Here is a 22,470-nt window from a genome sequence, read left to right as displayed (position 1 = left end):
AAAATACCCAACTTAAAGCTGACAGTCTGTACTTTAACCTTATAGTCGTTGTATAATTTCAAATCCAAAGTCTGGAGTACAGAGCCAAAACCAAAAAAAAATGTGTCACTGTCCCAACACTTTTGGAGCTCACTATGTTTCTCTCTCTCTATGATGTAATGTAGTTGCACTTCGAATGACTGATCAGCGAAACCAGAGCCTAATAATACGACACAGGAGTAGTTTCTGAATCCCTTAAGAGCAGAAGCCATATCTGCAGACAGATTGACCTCAACCAATCTAAATATAAATAACATTCTTAATACAGATAACAAGCTAGACTCTAGCTGCTAGAATATTTCAGTTATGCACAGAACTGAGTGATGCTGTTCTTATGACAGACTCTCCCCTCCAATCAGTGTCTCTGTCAATCTGACTTGGCCAATCCTTGCCTTGGAGGGTGAGACTCTACTACATTTCCGCGCAACAGACCCAAAGTCCTGGCAAGAGCAATATTTAGATGTAAATATACTTTACTGTCCCTTGTTCACAGAAATGTATTTGTTGCTCATTGCAACCTGATTGACGCCAGTAGTGGTTTAATTGACATTTCCCGATATTACCTAGGATCAAAGACCCTTACCCATTGAGGAGATTCATACCATAAGACAGCAAATTTCAAGAACATGCTTTAAATAACCAACAACCAGTACTTATACCTCGGAGCACCCTTGGGATGTTGACGTTTATCACTGGTCACTGATTGTCTTGTATTGTTCTTTGTGTGAGAGGTGACAGGTCACAGAACCATGTTATCCTACCTTGTTCTGCAATCTCAATCTCGCGGCGACCAAATTCGGCATGTTTGATGTTCTTCACACAGAAGTCGTTGGTGCCCTTGGAATTGACCTGTATTTTGTCCCGTGGTGAAGTTTCATCGTCAGAGCTGTCCGTGTAGGACGCAGCTGGGAAATCAGACCGATAGGAAAAGTCAGCAAGAAAGGGGTCAAGCAATCCATTCATAGCTCTGTGCATGTGCGTGTTTGTGTGTGTATAGTACCTGAACTGTAGCTGTCGGTGGATGACTGAGAGATTGATCGAGACAGGGAGCGTCGTCCTGCCTTGGTAGGAAACCTGCTGAACTCTTGCTTGTCTTCCACAAACTGGATTTGCTGAAGGAGCAAAAGAGAGTACAATTTATACATCCCTAACTTCAATTCACTTGAAACATGGATCAAAAGATTAGAAGATCTGGTCTCAAGAAATCACCCTACACCTATAAGAATAACAATACTTTCCATGTAACAGTAGCCTAATGGTATTCCATTGCTAATAGATATGTACATCAGGGGTGTAGTATATATATGTATGTCAGCCTTGAGATAGAAATTAACAGATTCCTTATTCTGAGAGAGCACTAGAATTTTGAATGCTTTCACAGATAAACCACTGTGGTGTGCTTTTGGAGCTGAATTGGGTATGTGCTTGTGGCCTAGTTTGTTTACATGCAGCCTTGTCTTAAAGTGGAGAGGAGAGAGTGAAGTGTGATAGTTACTTTGTACACTGACACACATCAAGGTAATCCTATCTTGAAAAGGTGAGCTTCTATATTTATTGCATGGAATCCAAAATAAACGTGTTATGTAACCCAAAATATTGCTGTTAATTGAAAAGTGAAGTCACTTCTAACTATAAAACTGGCCAACTGGACAAACCATGGAAATTGTACTTGGAATAATAGCCTTGTGTCACGACTCCTACCGAAGGTGGTTCCCCTTCCCGTTTGGGTGGCGCCTGGAGGTCCTTTGTAGACGAGATTCTCAGGGACCTGCACGGGCAAGTGGTTGTTTATATCGATGACATTCTAATCTACTCAGCCACCAGCGCCGAGCATGTGTCTCTGGTACGCAAGGTGCTTGGTAGACTGCTGGAGCATGACCTATAGGTTAAGGCTGAGAAGTGTGTGTTCTCCAAACGAGCCGTCTCCTTCCTGGGTTATCGCATTTCCACCTCGGGGGTGACCACATTAAGGCCGTGCGTAATTGGCCGACCACGGTAAAGGAGGTGCAGCAGTTTTGGGGTTTTGCCAACTACTACCGGAGGTTTATCCGGGGTTTTGGCCAGGTAGCGGCTCCCATTACCTCACTGTTGAAGGGGGGCCTGGTGCGTTTGCGGTGGTCAGCAGAGGCGGACAGAGCTTTCAACAGGTTGAAGGCGCTGTTCACGGATGCACCCGTGTTGGCGCACCTGGATCCCTATCTAGCATTCATAGTGGAGGTGGACGCGTCCGAGGCTGGGGTGGGTGCCGTGCTATCACAGCGCTCGGGTACGCCACCAAAACTCCGCCCCTGTGCTTTCTTTTTGAGGAGGCTCAGTCCAGCGGAGCGTAACTATGATGTGGGGGACCCGGAGTTGTTAGCGGTGGTCAGGGCTCTGAAGGTGTGGAGACACTAGCTTGAGGGGGCTAAGCACCCCTTTCTCATCAGGACCGACCACTAGAATCTGGAGTATATTCGGGCAGCTAGGAGACTGAACCCATGTCAGGCAAGGTGGGCCATGTTCTTCACCCAATTATGTTTTACGTTGTTATATAGACCGGGCTCCCAGAACGTAAAGGCTGACGCACTGTCCCGCCTTTACGACACGGAGGATCGGCCCACCGAGCCTACTCCCATCCTTCCCGCCTCAAGGCTGATGGCACCAGTGGTATGGGAGGTGGACTTGGACATCGAGCGGGCGTTACGGGCGGAGCCCGCGCCTCCTCAATGTCTGGCTGGGCGGAAGTACGTGCTGCTTGGTGTCCGGGACCAACTGATTCGGTGGGCTCACGTCCTACCCTCCTCGGGTCACCCTGGGGGGGCAATGACAGTAGGGAGCCTCCTGGAGAGGTATTGGTGGCCCACCTTGGCTAGGGACGTTAAGGTGTATGCCTCCAGAGTAAGGCTCCTAGGCACCTTCCTAGAGGGAAGTTACAACTCCTCCCCGTTCCACAACGGCCATGGTCTCACCTATCCGTAGATTTTCTGACCGATCTCCCCCCGTCTCAGGGGAACACTACGGTTTGGTGATTGTGGATCGGTTCTCTAAGTCCTGCCGTCTCCTCCCGTTGCCTGGTCTCCCTACAACCCTACAGACTGCGGAGGCATTATTCACCCACGTCTTCCGGCACTACGGGGTGCCGGAGGACATCGTCTCTGATCGGGGTCCCCAGTTCACTTTTTTTTATTTCACTTTTATTTAACCAGGTAGGCTAGTTGAGAACAAGTTCTCATTTGCAACTGTGACCTGGCCAAGATAAAGCATAGCAGTGTGAACAGACAACACAGAGTTACACATGGAGTAAACAATTAACAAGTCAATAACACAGTAGAAAAAAAGGGGAGTCTATATACATTGTGTGCAAAAGGCATGAGGAGGTAGGCGAATAATTACAATTTTGCAGATTAACACTGGAGTGATAGATGGTCATGTACAGGTAGAGATATTGGTGTGCAAAAGAGCAGAAAAGTAAATAAATAACACAGTATGGGGATGAGGTAGGTAAAAATGGGTGGGCTATTTACCGATAGACTATGTACAGATGCAGCGATCGGTTAGCTGCTCAGATAGCAGATGTTTGAAGTTGGTGAGGGAGATAAAAGTCTCCAACTTCAGCGATTTTTGCAATTCGTTCCAGTCACAGGCAGCAGAGAACTGGAACGAAAGGCAGCCAAATGAGGTGTTGGCTTTAGGGATGATCAGTGAGATACACCTGCTGGAGCGCGTGCTACGGATGGGTGTTGCCATCGTGACCAGTGAACTGAGATAAGGCGGAGCTTTACCTAGCATGGACTTGTAGATGACCTGGAGCCAGTGGGTCTGGCGACGAATATGCAGCGAGGGCCAGCCGACTAGAGCATACAAGTCGCAGTGGTGGGTGGTATAAGGTGCTTTAGTGACAAAACGGATGCCACTGTGATAAACTGCATCCAGTTTGCTGGGTAGAGTGTTGGAAGCAATTTTGTAGATGACATCGCCGAAGTCGAGGATCGGTAGGATAGTCAGTTTTACTAGGGTAAGTTTGGCGGCGTGAGTGAAGGAGGCTTTGTTGCGGAATAGAAAGCCGACTCTTGATTAGATTTTCGATTGGAGATGTTTGATATGAGTCTGGAAGGAGAGTTTACAGTCTAGCCAGACACCTAGGTACTTATAGATGTCCACATATTCAAGGTCGGAACCATCCAGGGTGGTGATGCTGGTCAGGCGTGCGGTTGCAGGCAGCGAACGGTTGAAAAGCATGCATTTGGTTTTACTAGCGTTTAAGAGCAGTTGGAGGCCACGGAAGGAGTGTTGTATGGCATTGAAGCTCGTTTGGAGGTTAGATAGCACAGTGTCCAAGGACGGGCCGGAAGTATATTCAATGGTGTCGTCTGCGTAGAGGTGGATCAGGGAATCGCCCGCAGCAAGAGCAACATCATTGATATATACAGAGAAAAGAGTCGGCCCGAGGATTGAACCCTGTGGCACCCCCATAGAGACTGCCAGAGGACCGGACACGTCCCGGGTATGGAGGGCGTTCATGGAGCGTCTGGGGGTCTCGGGTCAGCCTAACCTCCAGTTATCACCCCAAGAGTAATGGGCAGGTGGAGAGAGTGAACCAGGAGGTGGGTAGGTTTCTGCGGTTGTATTGCCAGGACCGACCAGGGGAGTGGGCGAGATACATCCCCTGGGCTGAGATGGCCCAGAACTCACTACGCCACTCCTCTACTAACGTGTCCCCATTTCGGTGTGTGTTGGGGTACCAGCCGGTCCTGGCACCATGGCATCCGAGCCAGACCGAGGCTCCTGCGGTGGAGGAATGGGTGCAGCGCTCCAAAGAGACCAGGAGGGACGTCCAGGAATCCCTCCAACAAGCCAGTGGACGGCAGAAAAGGAGTGCTGACCGCCACCGTAGTGAGGTGCCCGTGTTTGTACCGGGGGACAGGGTCTGGCTCTCGACCCGAAACCTACCCCTCCGCTTGCCCTGCCGGAAGCTGGGGCCGCAATGTGTAGGGCCCTTCAAAGTCCTGAGGAGAATAAACGAGGTGTGTTATCAATTACAACTCCCTTCCTATTATCGCATTAACCCCTCGTTTCATGTGTCTCTCCTCAGGCCGGTGGTAGCTGGTCCCCTGCAGGACGGTGAGGTGCCGGAGGTCCCTCCTTCTCCTCTGGACATTGAGGGGTCCCTGGCGCACACGATACGGGCCATTCTGGACTCGAGACGCCGGGTGAGGGGCCTGCAGTACCTCGTGGACTGGGAGGGGTACGGTCAGGAGGAGAGGTGCTGGGTACCGGTGGGGGACATTTTGGATCTGTCAATTTTGAGGGATTTCCATCGCCTCCATCTGGATCGCCCTGCGCCTCGCCCTCCGGGTCGACCTGGAGGCCGGTGTCAGCGTGCGGTCAGGGGGGGGGGGGGGGGGGGTACTGTCACGACTCCTACCGAAGGTGGCTCCCCTTCCCGTTCGGGTGGCACTCGGCGTTCGTCGTCGCCGGCCTACTAGCTGACACTGATTCTTTCCTCCCCCTCCTTGCCTGTTTATTGGTTACACCTGTTATGTATTGTGGTGATTAGTTGGGCTTTATTAGCCAGCCGGCCCGCCTGTTCTTTGTGTGGGATTGTTTGTGTGACATTTGTGCATGTTTGAGACGAACGTGTTTTTTCCTGTTCGCGGGTTTTGCTGGACTGTTTTAGTCCCCGTGTTTGGGGCATTTGTTTTTGTGAGCGCCCAGTGTTTTGTGGGGTGGCCTATGTTCGCTGTGTGTGCATTAAAGAGCACTACCTTGAACTCTCTGTTTCCTGCTCCTGACTTTGCACCCACTACACCCAGATCATTACACCTTGCCAGATCAGAGGAACTTCAAAAGTTCAAAAGCCATCTTTAGTGGTGTGTGACATCTTGCACCTTAGAAGAGGCTTAGCATAGAAATAAGAGTTCCACTGAACTGGCAAGGCTATTATTCCAAGTACAATTTCCATGGTGTGTCCAGTTGGCCAGTTTTATAGTTTTTGAGGAACAAGAAATAGGCCTATAAAGCAGGACTCTCCAACCTTTTTCCTGGAGAGCTACCATCCAGTAGGTTTTTGTTCCAATAATAATCTTGCGCACCGGGTTAAAATAATCAGATGGTTGATAAACCAAATGAAGTTAGTTACAACTGGTGTTGAAACAAAAACCCAGAAACAGGGTTGGAGAGCCCTGCTATACACTAGAAATAAAAATGGGTTAAAGAGATTCTCTGGTGAGATTCAGAGATTCTCTGGTGCTTTTGTATACTTTTTAGCCAGTAGTTATGAAAGTAGCACTCACGAGCCAAAAGTGGTCCCCGATAATGGTGTACTACATATGTGCACCACATCATTGCGCTCTCTTGCTCTGCTGTGTATGCATCTTACTAGCAGTCACTCAAATGGCAAGGGGTTGAAGCTCATTAGCAAGAACTCGAATTGCTAGGGGGCTGGCCCATGCGGAGGAAAATGTCGTGGCACAGCTTCCAGTAAAGTTCGTCAGAACTAGGAATTTCGTGGCTCACAGAGGTAAGACAGTAATTCTTCAAGGTTATTGTAGTTAACAAAAACTGAAACTGAAAAAAAAACTGGAAAAAAGTTAGTAAACTGAAATAGAAAAAAAAAAAAAACTATGCCGAAACGATTATCGTTGTCTGTAAAACAAACTAAAATAAAACCATCAAATTGATTCTTTTTTTCCTTTTAAACATAAAAAAATCTAAAAATGGGGTTTAAGCTTTATTTCGAATGGGGTTTTCGAGCTTCTGAATCTGACGGGTAAATATTGCCAGTAGATGCCGAGGTTTCAAATAGGTCTAGCTTGTGCATCACTATCACTAGATAAAAGGGAAGAAATCTGAGGGCAAGCACAGAGCGTGACTGGGCCAAGCCAGAGCAGCTTCTGAAGTTGATGGAGCCGTTCGAAATCCACAACGACCAACTTCGAACTGACAGCCAGTTGCTGTCTTATGTGGTGCTGTGCATTTTTAAACTTGAGGAACACTTGCAGTGAACTAGTGTTGCAAAACAGTTGGCACAGGTCCTACTGAAGTCACTGCGTAAGCGCTGCACATGTATTTTAAAACATAAATAATTTATTCCACCTTTATTTAACCAGGTAGGCTAGTTGAGAACAAGTTCTCATTTGCAACTGCGACCTGGCCAAGTTAAAGCGTAGCAATTCGACACATACAACAACACAGAGTTACACATGGAATAAACAAAACATACAGTCAATAATACAGTAGAACAAAAGAAAACAAAAAGTCTATATACAGTGAGTGCAAATGAGGTAAGTTAAGGAAATAAATAGGCCATGGTGGCGAAGTAATTACAATATAACAATTAAACATTAAATCATTGTTCTTCCTCTGTCAATCATGGTTACCTACAAGGAAACACGTGCCGTCATCATTGCTTTGCACAAAAAGGGCTTCACAGCAAGTATATTACTGCCAGTAAGTTTGCACCTAAATCAACCATTTATCGGATCATCAAGAACTTCAAGGAGAGCGGTTCAAATGTTGTGAAGAAGGATTCAGGGCACCCAAGAAAGTCCAGCAAGCACCAGGACCACCTCCTAAAGTTGATTCGGCTGCGGGATCGGGGCACCACCAGTACAGAGCTTGCTCAGGAATGGCAGCAGGCAGGTGTGAGTGCATCTGCATGCACAGTGAGGCAAAAACTTTTGGAGTATGGCCTGGTGTCAAGAAGGGCAGCAAAGAAGCCACTTCTCTCCAGGAAAAACATCAGGGACAGACTGATATTCTGCAAAAGGTACTGGGATTGGACTGCTGAGGACTGGGGTAAAGTCATTTTTCTGATGAATCCCCTTTCCGAATGTTTGGGGCATCCGGAAAGAAGCTTGTCTGGAGAAGACAATGTGAGCACTACCATCAGTCCTCTGTCATGCCAACAGTAAAGCATCCTGCGACCATTCATGTGTGGGGTTGCTTCTCAGCCAAGGGAGTGGGCTCACTCACAATTTTGCCTAAGAACACAGCCATGAATAAAGAATGGTACCAACACATCCTCCGAGAGCAACTTCTCCCAACCATCCAGGAACAGTTTGGTGAGGAACAATACCTTTTCCAGCATGATGGAGCACCTTGCCATAAGGCAAAAGTGATAACTAAGTGGCTCGGGGAGCAAAGCATCAATATTTTGGGTCCATGGCCAGGAAACTCCCCAGACCTTAATCCCATTGAGAACTTTTGGTCAATCGTCAAGAGGCGGGTGGACAAACAAAAACCCACAAATTCTGACAAACTCCAAGCATTGATTATGTAAGAATGGGCTGCCATCAGTCAGGATGTGGCCCAGAAGTTAATTGACAGTATGCCAGGGTGGATTGCAGAAGTCTTGAAAAAGAAGGGTCAACACTGCAAATATTGACTCTTTGCATCAACTTCATGTAATTGTCAATAAAAGCCTTTGACACTTATGAAATGCTTGTAATGCTTGAAATACTTTAAAGTACTACTTAAGTATTTTACACCACTGCATACTGAATCGTCTTGCAGCCATCTTCGATCCACCCCTGTAGCAGCTTGCCTGATGGATCCAAGTGTTTCTCTGGCACTTCGCTCAACAGAAATGGAGCCACTGATGAGGGAAGCAGAGTCTTTTGTACTTCAGCAAATTCAGAGAGTACAGCCGTGGAGCAGCAGGACCCCAGGAAGATGCCAATACGATAAATTCAGCAAGCATCTCAACAACATTGATTCAGAAAAATAGCCTCCTGAGGTTGTGATTGTGTCTGAGGTCACTGTCCAGCCGGAGGGTCAACCTGGCAGGACATTATGTGTCCCGTGTGATCTGTGGAAATACCTGGAAAAGGTTTATGGGGGCATGTTCACGGCGTCACCTCTCCAGTTCTGGCAGGCAAAGGATGGCGGTTTATCCGCACTGTGGAACTGGTTTCTGCCCCTGCATTCCAACCGTTCGTGGAGATAGAGAATACTGTCTGTGGACAACTGTCATCAGACTTGAGAAACCGAACAACCACCTCTCTGAACTGATAGATTTGTGAAGAAGCTTTGTATTGCCTATGTTTTTATTAACCCTATTTGAAAGGGATAGTGAGATATACATGTTTAATACTACATAAACATAACATGTTAAATGTGCCATGACATAATTAGTTGTTTTTTCCTCTCTTTGTCAGATAAAAAGTACTTGATTCATCTTACATCTACTAATATAAAAACATTGGATTGGTGTAAACATGAGCAAGAGAGTGTCTTTCCACCATATTTAATACTGGAATACTTTTCCAACCGTCTTGAAGGAGATCCCACATATGCTGAGCATTTATTGGCTGCTTTTCCTTCACCTCTGTGGTCCAACTCATCCCAAACCATCTCAATTGGGTTACACAGCCTGGAGGTGTGTTGGGTCATTGTCCTGTTGAAAAACAAATGATCGTCCGAGTAAGCACAAACCAGATGGGATGGCGTATCGCAGCAGAATGCTGTGGTAGCCATGCTGGTTAAGTGTGCCTTGAATTCTAAATACATCACAGACAGTGTCACCAGCAGAGCACTATCACACCTCCTCCTCCATGCTTCACACTGGGCACCACACATGCAGTGATCATCGGAACACCTACTCTGCGTCTCACAAAGACATGGCGATTGGAACCAAAAATCTCAATTTTGGACTCATCTGAAAAAAGCACAGATTTCCACCGGTCTAATGTCCATTACTTGTGTTTCTTGGACCAAGCAAATCTCTTCTGCTTATTGGTCCTTTAGTAATGGTTTCTTTGCAGAAATTCGGCCATGAAGGCCTGATTGACGCAGTCTCCTCTGAACAGTCGATTTTGAGATGTTTAAGTTACTTGAACTCTGTGAAGAATTTATTTGGGCTACAATTTCTGAGGCTGGTAATTCTAATGAACTTATCCTCTGCAGCAGAGGTAACTGGGTCTTCCTTTCCTATGACGGTCCTCATGAGAGCCAGTCATCATAGCGCTTGAGGGTTTTTGCAACTGCACTTGAAGAAACTTTCAAAGTTCTTGAAATGTTCCCTATTGACTGACCATCATGTCTTAAAGTTATGATGGAATGTTTCTCTTTGCTTATTTGAGCTGTTCTTGCCATAATATGGACTTGGTCTTCTATCAAATAGGGCCCTCTTCTGTATACCACCCCTACGTTGTCACAACACAAGTGATGGGCTCAAACGCATTAGGAAGAAATTCTACAAATTAACTTTTAACAAGGCACACCTGTTAATTGAAATGCATTCCAGGTGATTACCTCATGAAGCTGATTGAGAGAATGCCAAGAGTGTGCAAAGCTGTCATTAAGGCAAAAGGGTGGCTACTTGAAGATTCTAAAATATCTTTTGATTTATTAAACACTTTTTAGGTAACTACATGATTCCATGTGCGCTATTTCATAGTTTGATGACTTCACTATTATTCTACAATGTAGAAAATAGTACAAATAAAGAAAAACCCTTGAATGAGTAGGTATGTCCAAACTTTTGACTGGTGCTGTATGTCCTGGCCATGAAGATATATGGAGTCCTCTAGCAGGGTTTCAACAACCCTCTCCTCAGGCCCCCCGCAGACGTTGCACATTTTTGTTTTCACCCTAAACTTGTACACCTTATACAATTAGTCAAAGGCTTGAGGACTAATTGAGTCAGGTGTGCCAGTTTAAGGTTAAAACAAAAATGTGAAATGTCTTTTTTTTTATTTTTTTTTATTTCACCTTTATTTAACCAGGTAGGCTAGTTGAGAACAAGTTCTCATTTGCAACTGCGACCTGGCCAAGATAAAGCATAGCAGTGTGAGCATACAACAAAGAGTTACACATGGAGTAAACAATTAACAAGTCAATAACACAGTAGAAAACAAAGGGGGGGTCTATATACAATGTGTGCAAAAGGCATGAGGAGGTAGGCAAATAATTACAATTTTGCAGATTAACACTGGAGGGGGGGGGGGGGGGGGCTAGGAGAGGGTTAGGAAACCATTAGTGTCCAAAAGCCTGTGCTAGCATGGTCAGCACCATTGAGAACTGTCATCATTTTGATTTAGTCAACTGGGCGGGACTTCCAACTTCATTGGCTAATCCCTCCTGACCCGGTTGGCATGAACTGATGACCCGGTTGTATTTATGACAGCAGGGTCATCAGGATGGATCAGCCATTGAGTTTTACTTGTGAAGAAGGAAATTAGCTATTTCAAGATGGAGATGGTCTCAATGGCGCTGCCCATGCTTTCACAGACGCCATCATGACACAGATACAGATGTTATGTCTATCCAAGTCTATGGTCCATCACCTTACATATTACTGCCCCCCAGTGGCACGAAGTGACACCCACCCCACAAAAAACAAAACATAGGCCTACAAATGGCTCTTAGCCTCCCATGCATTGGCTACTTGCTGTCCCCAACACTAAAACTAAATATTAAAATGTAATTAAATGTTTTTAAATCAAACAAAGTATACTAAACAAAAATATATAAGCAACAGGTAAAGTGTTTGTCCCCTGTTTCATGAGCTGAAATAAAATATCCCAGAAATGTTCCATATGCACAAAAAGCGTATTTCGCTCACATTTTGTGCACAAATGTGTTTACATCCCTGTTAGTGAACATTTTGCCAACATAATCCATCCACCTGACAGCTGCGGCATAACAAGAAGCTGATTAAACAGCATGATCATTACACAGGTGCACCTTCTGCTGGGGACAGTAAAAAGGCCACTCTAAAATGTGCAGTTTTGTCACACAACACAATTCCACAGATGTCTCAAGCTGAGGGAGAGTGCAATTGACATGCCAACTGCAGCAATGTCCACCAGAGCTGTTGCCAGGTAATTGAATGTTAATTTCTCTACCATAAGCCGCCTACAATGTCATTTTAGAGAATTTGGCAGTAGACCACATGTAACCACACCACACCAGGTCCTCCAGATCCGGCTTCTTTACTTGTGGGATCGTCTGAGACCGGCCACCTGGACAGCTGATGAAACTGAGGAGTATTTCTACCTGTAATAAAGCCCTTGTGGGGAAAAACTTGTTCTGATTGGCTGGGTCCTTGAGCCCCAGTGGGTGGGCCTGGATCCCAAGTGGGTGGGTCTATGCCTTCCCAGGCACACCAATTTCCTTATATGAATGGTATCTCTGTAAAATCATTGAAATTGTTGCATGTTGCATTTATATTGTTGTTCAGTATAAACAAAAACTAGTAAATCAAGTCTGAAAACTAATTGAAACTAAAGTTGAAGAAAAAACGGAAGAAAAAAACAAACAGAAAAAGAAAAAAAAAAATTAAATAACAAAACACAGATTCACATGAGAAACACCTGGTTCATCACAGGGATTGTGCATGTGTGCTGGTGGTGTCACAATTCCAGGTAATGTGTTATGAATCATGACAAAATACCCATGTCACACAACACAACAATGCTAAGATATAAACCTCTTTCTGCTCAGGATGAACACAAATAGCCTATGCTTAGCAAAAAGGTCCTATAGCTTCTTGGGTCTTTGATAGCTCCCAGTGTTTAGAAAACTACAACCTTAATATTTTGATATTTTTATTATTTTAACCTTTATTTAACTAGGAAAGTCAGTTATGAACAAATTCTAATTTATAATGACGGCCTACCTACCAAAAGGCCTCCTGCGGGGACAGGGGCTGGGATTAAAAATAAAAATATAGGACAAAAACACACATCACGACAAGAGAGAGACAACAACATAAAGAGAGACCTAAGACAACAACATAGCATGGCAGCAACACATGACAACACAGCATGGAAGCAAGTTAGCAACACAACAGCATGGTAGCAGCACAAAACATGGTACGAACATTATTGGGCACAGACAACAGCACAAAGGGCAAGAAGGTAGAGACAACAATACATCACGCAAAGCAGCCACAACTGTCAGTAAGAGTGTCCATGATTGAATCTTTTAATGAAGAGATTGAGATGAAACTGTCCAGTTTGAGTGTTTGTTGCAGCTCGTTCCAGTCGCTAGCTGCAGCAAAATGAAAAGACGAGTGACCCAGGTATGTGGGGACCTTTAACAGAATGTGACTGGCAGAACAGGTGTTGTATGTGGAGGATGAGGGCTGCAGTAGATATCTCAGATAGGGGGGAAGTGAGACCTAAGAGGGTTTTATAAATAATCATCAACCAGTGGGTCTTGTGATGGAGATACAGAGATTACCAGTTTACAGAAGAATATAGAGTGCAGTGATTTGACCTAATAGATCTCCCATTGGCAGTGACCCCTCTCATAGCCATTAGCATGTTAAACTGCGGCTGGAGGCCAGAGAGGGACGAGAGGGAGAGGGCGGCTGGAGGCCAGAGAGGGACGAGAAGGAGAGGGCGGCTGGAGGCCAGAAAGGGACGAGAGGGAGAGGGCGGCTGGAGGCCAGAGAGGGAGAGGGCGGCTGGAGGCCAGAGAGGGACGAGAGGGAGAGGGCGGCTGGAGGCCAGAGAGGGACGCTGGATATGTACTGAATGTTAGCATGCCAGAGGGTCTTTACATGGATTGAGGGCAGTGGGACCATTAATGAACTTCAGACCAAGGTCTTGTTTGATTTTCACTCATCGATGGCAAATTGCTCTAACCATTTTGCACAAGAACATTCCCCAAACAATTGTGTCGGTATAGAGGATAAAGTACCAATAGGTAGGGCCTATAAAATAAAAACATTTTCCCCAAATTCCATTTTCTTCATTTAGTTTTCCAGGTTTCCATTTCTGGTTTTTAGGATTTCACTCTCAAAAAATCTGACTTTTTAAATAGAAAACAACCAAATTGGACATTCTAAGTCCACAACAATGCCTAAACCACACCAGCAGACCACTTGAGTTCTGGGGGAAAATGACCCTTTAATGCAAGTGTACACCAGCCAGAGTCTGTTGTTTGGTTAGCGGTGTTCCTGTAGCACTCATGTGATTGCAGAGTTTGCTAACCAAATGGCCAATGGCTTGACGCAAAGAATCATGCTATAATTCTGCCAGGTAGGAATAGGTTACTTTGTAGTTAACATTTATTTGAGAAGGTTTTTGGGAAAGTGTTACTTACCATCTACAGCGCATTTAGAATCTATTCAGACCCATTAACTTTTGCCACATTTAGTTTTCGTTACAGCCTTATTCCAAACTAGATTAAATAGTTTCCCCGCATCAATCTACACACAATACCCCATAATGACAAAGCAAGAACAGGTTTAGACATTTTTGCAAATGTATTAAAACTCAAATAAAAATATCACATTTACCTAAGTATTCAGACCCTTTACTCAGTACTTTGTTGAAGCACTTTTGGCAGCGATTACAGCCTTAAGTCTTCTTGGGTATGACGCCATAAACGTGGCACACCTGTATTTGGGGAGTTTCTCCCATTCTTCTCTGCAGATCCTCTCAAGCTATGTCAGGTTGGATGGGGAGCGTCGCTGCACAGCTATTTGCAGGTCTCTCCAGAGATGTTAGATTGGGTTCAAGTCCGGGGTCTGGCTGGGCCACTCATGGACATTCAGAGACTTGTCCCAAAGCCTGTGTTGTCTTGGCTGTGTGCTTAGGGTCGTTGTCCTGTTGGAAGGTGAACCTTCGCACCCAGTCTGAGATCCTGTGCGTTCTGGAGCAGGTTTATCAAGGATCTCTGTACTTTGCTCCATTCATGTTTCCCCTTGATCCTGAATAGTCTCCCAGGCCCTGAAAAGCATCCCCACAGCATGATTCTGCCACCACCATGCTTCACCGTAGGGATGGTATTGACCAGGTGATGAGCGGTGCCTGGTTTCCTCCAGACATGACACTTGGCATTCAGGCCAAATAGTTAAATCTTGGTTTCATCAGATGAGAGAACTTGTTTCTCATGGTCTGGGAGTCCTTTAGGTGGCGTTTGGGCAAACTCCAAGCAGGCTGTCATGTGCCTTTTACTGAGGAGTGAATTCCGTCTGGTCACTCTACCATAAAGGCCCGATTGGTGGAGTGCTGCAGAGATGGTTGTCCTTCTGGAAGGTTCTCCCAACCCCACAGTGGAACTTTGGTACCCTTCCCCAGATCTGTGCCTCGACATAATCCTGTCTCTGAGCTCTACGGACAATTTATTCGACCTCATGGCTTGTTTTTTGCTCTGATGCACTGTCAACTGTGGGACTTTACATAGACAGGTGTGTACCTTTCCAAATCATGTCCAATCAATTTAATTCACCACAGGTGGACTCAAATCAAGTTGTAGAAACATCAAGGATGATCAATAGAAACAGGATGCACCGGAGCTCAATTTCGAGTCTCATAGCAAAGGGGCTGAATACTTAAGTAAATACGTTTTTTACATTTTGTATTATAAAATGTACTAACATTTCCAAAAACTTTGTCATTATGGGATTGTGTGTAGATTGATGAGGAACAATTTTGACTTCATCTATTTTAAAATAAGGCTGTAACGTAACAAAATGTGGAAAAGGGGAAGGGGTCTGAATACTTTCTGAAATGTTTTAAATGTTTTATTTATTTATCTAGGCAAGTCAGTTAAGAACACATTTTCAGAAGGTTGTTGGAAAATACAAATCACTAATGCATTTAGTTCATATGTCTTATGATTAACTTGGGCAAATGAATGCATTTTCTATTAAGTTCAACACATTTAGTTGATTTCCTACTAGGTTCCATCCACTTTTTTACACTGTTGAATTCCGTTTTTCTTCATGATTCCGCACACGTTTTCCGCAACATGGATTCTATAGGGCATGACAAAGCGCAGACATGTAAATCCAATCGATAAATCTCTATTCAAGGTTAACACTCAGTTGACAGTGGTGGAAACTGTAGTGGTATTTAGTCCATTATGCAATATTTAACATTTTACCTTCATTTAACTAGGCAAGTCAGTTAAGAACAAATTCTTATTTTCAATGACAGCCTAGGAACAGTGGGTTAACTACCTTGTTCAGGGGCAGAATGACAGATGTTTACCTTGTCAGCTCTGGGATTTGATCTTGCAACCTTTCGGTTACAAGTCCAACGCTTTAACCACTAGTCTACCTGCCGCCCCGCTAATGTAATTGTCTTAGGTCCCTTGTCTCAGATGGACCATTTTAGAGACTACAAACAGACATACACCGAGCCACAGACACCTGCAAACAAAGGACATCCTTAATTTGTGCAGCCCACACATTACTTAGGGTGTCTGACACAAACAGTATAATAGTGAGCATTGATTTCTTAAGTTTAGTTTTGGTTTTGCTGTCTAGAGGCAGGACAAGTGTCAAGTTGGCAGTGTTCCCATAAATTCCAGCGGTAGCAACCTATTCCTGAAGATTGAGTCTGGGTCACACAGTTCTGGTGTAAAGTGGTGAAAAGAACCCGGGCTCAATTTCCAGAGGCACTCTACCAGAGCACTGTGTACAAAGAGATTGATTGTTTTCTTGGTCCGTGCGTTGTTGTAAAGGTATACAGTATGTGTAAGCGTGTGATGCTGAGGTGACTATGTGTCCGTTTTACTACTTGGCATACACAAGACCTGCTACCTCCATCCCCTAGAGTTGCTTTAATTTCAAGTCATGTTAACACATTTTTTATGTCATGTGCACAAGTACAGTAAAATGCCTTTCTTGCAAGCTCAAAACCCAACAATGGAGTAATCAATATCGTACAAAAAATAACAAGGTACAACAAAAACATACAAATAAAAATAAGAAAAACAAGAGAAAGTAAGAAGCTATATACATGGTGGGTTCCAATACCATATTTACAATGTGCAGGGATACTGGAGTGATAGAGGTAGATATGTATAAGAGTATGGTGACTAGGCATCGGGATATCTGATAGAGTAGTAGCAGCATAACGTATATGATGATTGTATTTCAGAGTGTGCGAGTGTGTGTGGAGTCACCGGTACCCCTTGTCCAAAGAGTTTATGGCTTTAGTCTAACAATTTTCCAGGGCTTCCTTTCACACTGCCTGAAAGGGGTCCTGGATGTCAGGGAGCTCGGCCCTAGTGATGTACCTGGCTGTCCACACCACCCTCTGTATCACCATGTGATCGAGGACAGTACTGTTACCATACACCGAGCAGTGATGCAGCAAGTCAAGATTCTCTCAATGGTGCAGCTGTAGAACCAGCGCCTTCGTCACTACTTTGTGCATGTATGTGAACCATTTTAAGTCCTTTTTGATTTGGACACCAAGGAACTTGAATCTCTCGACACACTCCACTACAGCCTCAGCAATGTGGATGGGGGCGTGCCACCCCCCACCATTTCCTGTCGTCCACGATCAGCTCCTTTGCATTAGTGATGTTGATGGAGAGGTTGTTGTTGGAATTGTTGGAGTCGTGCGTGGTCACGCAGTCGTGGGTGAACAGGGATTATAGAAGGGAACTAAGCACATATCCCTGTTGGGCCCCCGTGTTGAGGGTCAACGTGGCAGGGGTGATGTTGCTTACCCTCACCATTTGGAGACGGTCCGACAGTCCAGGATCCAGTTGCAGAGGGAGGTGTTCAGTCCCAGGATCCTAAGCTTGGTGACAACCTTGGAGGGGATAATGGTGTTGAACGCTGAGCTGTAGTCAACGAACAGCATACTCACATAGCTATTCCTCTTATCTAGTTGGGTGAGGGCATTGTGGAGTGCAATTGAGATTGTGTCGTCTATCAATCTGTTGGGTGGGAATGCAAATTGTGGGTCTAGGGTGTCTGGGATGATGGAGTTGATGTGTGCCTGATTACAGATGTGAGTCCTACAGGGCGGGAGTCATTGTGGCATGAAGCCTTACAAGTTCTTTGGAACAAGAATGATGGTGGTCAGTTTAAAACATGTGGGGATTACAGACTGGGACAAGGAGAGGATGAAAATGACCGGTAATATGCCTGCCAGCTGTTCTGTGCATGCTCTGAGAACGTGCTCCGGAATACAGTCGGGCCTTGCGAGGGTTGACCTGATTAAAGCCCTTACTCAAGTCGGCCTTGGAGAGCAAGATCACCCAGCCCTCTGGGTCGGTGGGGCCTTCACACACACCACAGTGTTTATTGTCGACGCATGCATAAAATGCATTGAGTTCGTCTGGTAGAAGGCATCATTGGGCAGATCATGCCTGGTTCTTCCTTTGTAATCCGTAATGGACTGGAGCCCCTGCCACATGCGGCAGAGCCTGTGTAATATCATTCCACCATATTCCTATACCAGTGGCGGTCAGTGCCTTTTAAGATGAGGGAGGGTGATAATTTTTTCTTCATGAGCATGGCCAGTTTATTGGATGGCTCATTCATTTCCCATCCAATCAGTTCAAAGTAACAGCGATAGGTTTATGCTACTACATGATACTCACATTTTCCCTATACCCATCATGAGTTTGCTACAACCTAGCCTATGAATGAAAGTTGCAAACGTTGGTGCAAACAGGTAGAGAGAAAAATATGAGGTGACAGTGACACATGGACAAACAGTGAAACATTCAATACTGGATTGCACACTCTTACCTGCATCTAGCTGATACAGGGTGCAATCATTAGTCCAACAGTTGCAAAAGAGTTTCTATTGGACAAATTCAGGTATGTTCATCCCCGTTTTGTTCAGTTTGCTTCCTTTTAAGAATGTTTTTTTCAACAGAATCGGCTAAATAAATACACCCCTGATCACGCGTAAACACAGTTCAATTTCATAGCAGCCACGTTGTATTCCTTCTCACATCTAACGTTATGCACTCTCCTCCACTCACCTTGTCCCATCGCTTGTGGACTTCAATGCACAACACATTAGCTGTAAGTGACCAGACGAAAAAACTTTTCCAATCCAAATCATATCATAACTGCTACACATAGCCTACATCTTTGTCACTATATTAGCTAAAGTAACATCATAGTCAACATAGCTAATTGAACTAATGCTTTAGTCAACCCGCTACAATCATACAGTAAAGTTAGTGTACAGTCAAGTATGCAGTTACCCTGGTGGCAATAAATGAGTAAAACCAAAAGCTTACCTTGACTTGGAAGAGTTCCAGTGTTGTGTTGGATAGTCATAGCCAGATAGCTAACATAGCATCCCTCTGTTTGAGCAGGGTGTTTGAGTAGGCTAAATTAGATAGCTGCATTTGCTAGCTAAGCAAGTGAAACTGAAATAATATTACGAGATGTCTTGCTTCTTCATTTTGGAAGATATTAATTTGTTCAAAAACTGTTCAACTATTGTCTTCTCTCTCAGTCAACCATTCACAACATCTTGGAAGAGTTCCAGTGTTGTGTTGGATAGTCATAGCCAGATAGCTAACATAGCATCCCTCTGTTTGAGCAGGGTGTTTGAGTAGGCTAAATTAGATAGCTGCATTTGCTAGCTAAGCAAGTGAAACTGAAATAATATTACGAGATGTCTTGCTTCTTCATTTTGGAAGATATTAATTTGTTCAAAAACTGTTCAACTATTGTCTTCTCTCTCAGTCAACCATTCACAACATTTTTTTGCACTGCAGTACTAGCTAGCTGCATCTTAGGCTTTCAGTACTAGATTCATTCTCTGATCCTTTGATTGGGTGGCAACATATGTCAGTTCATACTGCAAGAGCTCCGATAGGCTGGAGGATGTCATAATTACCGTGTATGTCTATGGAAGGGGGTGAGAACCATGAGCCTCCTAGGTTCTGTACTGTCCCTTTGCTCATTTGAGGACTCTGCAGAGGTCGTAGTCCTCAGCAGTAGCCTCAGGGTTGTCTGCGATAGCCTTATGTGCGTTAGCCCTGTCCTTTAGTTTAGCAACAACCTCTGTGTTAAAGCTGCAATTTGTAACTTTTTGTTGTGAGTTAATAGATCACATAGAAATGTGAGTTATAGATCTTGTAAGGGTTTTCCTCCTCTTCGTTAGAAGGATCGGACCAAGATGCGGCGTGGTAAGTGTCCATGGTTGTTAATTTAAAACATAAACTGAACACTCAATGAATACAAAACAATAAACGTGAACAAAACCGAAACAGTACCATGTGGCGAACAAACACAGACACGAAAACAATCACCCACCAAAACAACAGTGAAATCCAGGCTACCTAAGTATGATTCTCAATCAGAGACAACTAACAACACTGGCCTCTGATTGAGAACCATACTAGGCCGAACACAGAAAACCAACCTAGAAACACAAAACATAGAATGCCCACCCAACTAACGTCCTGACCAACTAAAACAAACAAATAACACAAGAACTAGGGTCAGGACGTGACAGATCTTTCATTCTCATTGAACGCAAGAAGCAGTAAATCTGTTCTATGCGCATTATTTCTATACTTCCTGTTCTTAAGTTTAGTTTTTGCATCTTTTACTTTCAGTTTGGACATCAGCTTCAAACAGCTGAAAATACAATATTGTTGGTTATGGAAAAGATATATTTCACAGCGGTTTAGAAGGAACAATAATTCTCTACACTATGCTTGCCTTTGTCACAAACTGAAATTAGGCGAACTATTCGAATTTTAGCAACCTTAGCAACCAGGAAATGGCGGAGAGATTTATGCAGTGCATCTTTAATCCAGGGCTTTGATTGAGGAAGCAGTAAACCATCACAGTGGGGACAACTTCGACGATGCATTTCCTAATGTCGCCAGTGACGGAGGTTGTTAGATGGTCGATGCTATCGGCGGCACCTCAGACCATATTTCAGTCAGAGCTAGCAAAAGCAGTCCTGTAGCATAATCTCTGATTCTGATGACCATTTCTCAAAGGCGAGAGTTATGGGTACTTCCTGTTTGAGCTTCTGCTTGTAAACAGGAAGCAGGAGTACAGAGTCATGATCCGATTTGCAGAATGGGGGACAAGGGAGTGCCTTGTATGCTTGCTTGTGGGTAGAGTAACAGTGGTCTCTGACTTTATCACCCCTAGCGGCAAAGAAAGCATGTTGATGGAAGTTGGGCATGACGTGTCTTAATGACGCATAACTAAAATCGCTGGCAACAAGGAAAGCAGCCTCTGGGTGAAATTTTCCTGCTTGTTTATAGCCCTGTACAGTTCGTTAAATGGAATGAAATGTGGAATGTATACAACAATCAATAACAGCTTAAAATTCCCTCGGGAGGTAGAAGGGTCGGCATTTGACCATCAGGTACTCCAAGATGAGTGAATAATGGGTCCACTGTGCTCGAGTCAGCACACCGTGTTGTTGTTGATGAAGAGGCAAACCCCTCTTCCTCTCTCGATTTCCCTGACTTCACTGTCGTGTCCGCTCGGAGAATGGAGAATCCATCGAGTTGGATTGCCATGGCGGATATCTCGTTCAAAAGCCATGTTTCAGAAAAGCAGAAATACTTGCTGTTACGCAAGTTCCATCGGTAGCAAATGCGCAATTGGAGGTCAATCATATTATGATCAAGTGACTGTACATTGGCCAATAGACTAGAGGGAAGAGGTGGCCAGTTTTACCATTGCTTTAATCTCACCAGAACTTCCCCTCTCTTGCCTCTAACGCAGGCGTTTCCTCTTGATACCCCGAAAATGATTGTAATTACAGAAAAAGCCCAGGGCAGAGGAGTCTAAATTGAAGCCGGAATTGAGGTAACTGCCAATCTGACGTTCGAAAGTTCTTGTCGGCTATAAGAACAGTTTCCACCATAATACTCTCTATTGCAGGGGGTCGGCAATAGGCGGCCCGTGGACCAATACCGGCCCACAAGTGACTTTTTCGGGGACCCCAAACAAATACATAAAGAAATATTTTGCTGAATTTTAGTATGATTTAGGAAATCTGTTGCCAAGTAATCCCACAAATAAAAAGAAATGTGATTGTGTCAATGTAATCAAGTTATGAAATTATTATTTTCAAATATAATCTCTTTTTGGGCTTACTTGTGTTCAATTTGCAGTGTGCAAATGATTACAATTATGTTCCAGCCCGCAGTTTAAATCTAGTTTCCTAACCCTGCCCTATCGCATTCAGTCAATTATCCACTTCATTTTTGTAGAGAACCGGGACCGCACAACAGCAAAATTCAGTACACATCCATAATCCTCTTTCAGAAAGCTGACCTCTATCAATTGCAAAGAAAAACATTTGACAGGATATGCTTAGAGGGGAGATTCTCTATCTAACTTACCAATATAACTGAGCAAGTTAGCATTAAAATGGTTGCATTGTAACTTTGCTACAATGTGACTCATATCACCTTAAGGGTGTTGAAAGTTCACAACCTTTTGAAAAAAAATAAACTGAGCTGAAAAAATGGCAAATATAAAATGACTGATTATTTTATCTTCCTAAGTGAGACACGGTCCGGCTGCATGGCTCAGTCATAGAGGGTTTTTATGGAGCAGTGCCTCACCCTCTCACTCACCCTGTGTCTGTGTGCCTGAGCCATGGCTCCCGCTTGTAGCTCCATACCCCCCACTTGCAGTACAGGCTCCACGTTCATCCCTCACCAGTGCTCAAGCTCTTCTCCTGGCTGTTACGTTCAGCATCTGTTATCATAGCAATATCCACTCCGCGAGGGCAAAAGAGGGCC

At 44.5% G+C, this 22,470-nt stretch overlaps 1 protein-coding gene across 1 annotated transcript in view; it reads right to left on the bottom strand.

The window, feature by feature from the left end:
- The window catches only part of LOC109905569 (S-adenosylhomocysteine hydrolase-like protein 1), a 61,803-nt gene that overhangs the window by 21,174 nt on the left and 18,159 nt on the right, over positions 1 to 22,470 (bottom strand). The window contains exons 2-3 of the mRNA XM_020503043.2: positions 1,040 to 1,151; positions 801 to 944 (exon numbers count right to left, since the gene is read on the bottom strand). Of these exons, the coding sequence (XP_020358632.1) occupies positions 801 to 944; positions 1,040 to 1,151 (256 nt within the window). The remainder of the gene's footprint in view (positions 1 to 800; positions 945 to 1,039; positions 1,152 to 22,470) is intronic.

The sequence above is a fragment of the Oncorhynchus kisutch genome, linkage group LG1 (genome assembly GCF_002021735.2).
Source record: "Oncorhynchus kisutch isolate 150728-3 linkage group LG1, Okis_V2, whole genome shotgun sequence".
In the NCBI taxonomy this organism is placed as follows: Eukaryota; Metazoa; Chordata; class Actinopteri; order Salmoniformes; family Salmonidae; genus Oncorhynchus; species Oncorhynchus kisutch.
Note: the sequence above shows the minus strand (reverse complement) of the source record. Positions and strands in the feature narration are given on the sequence as shown.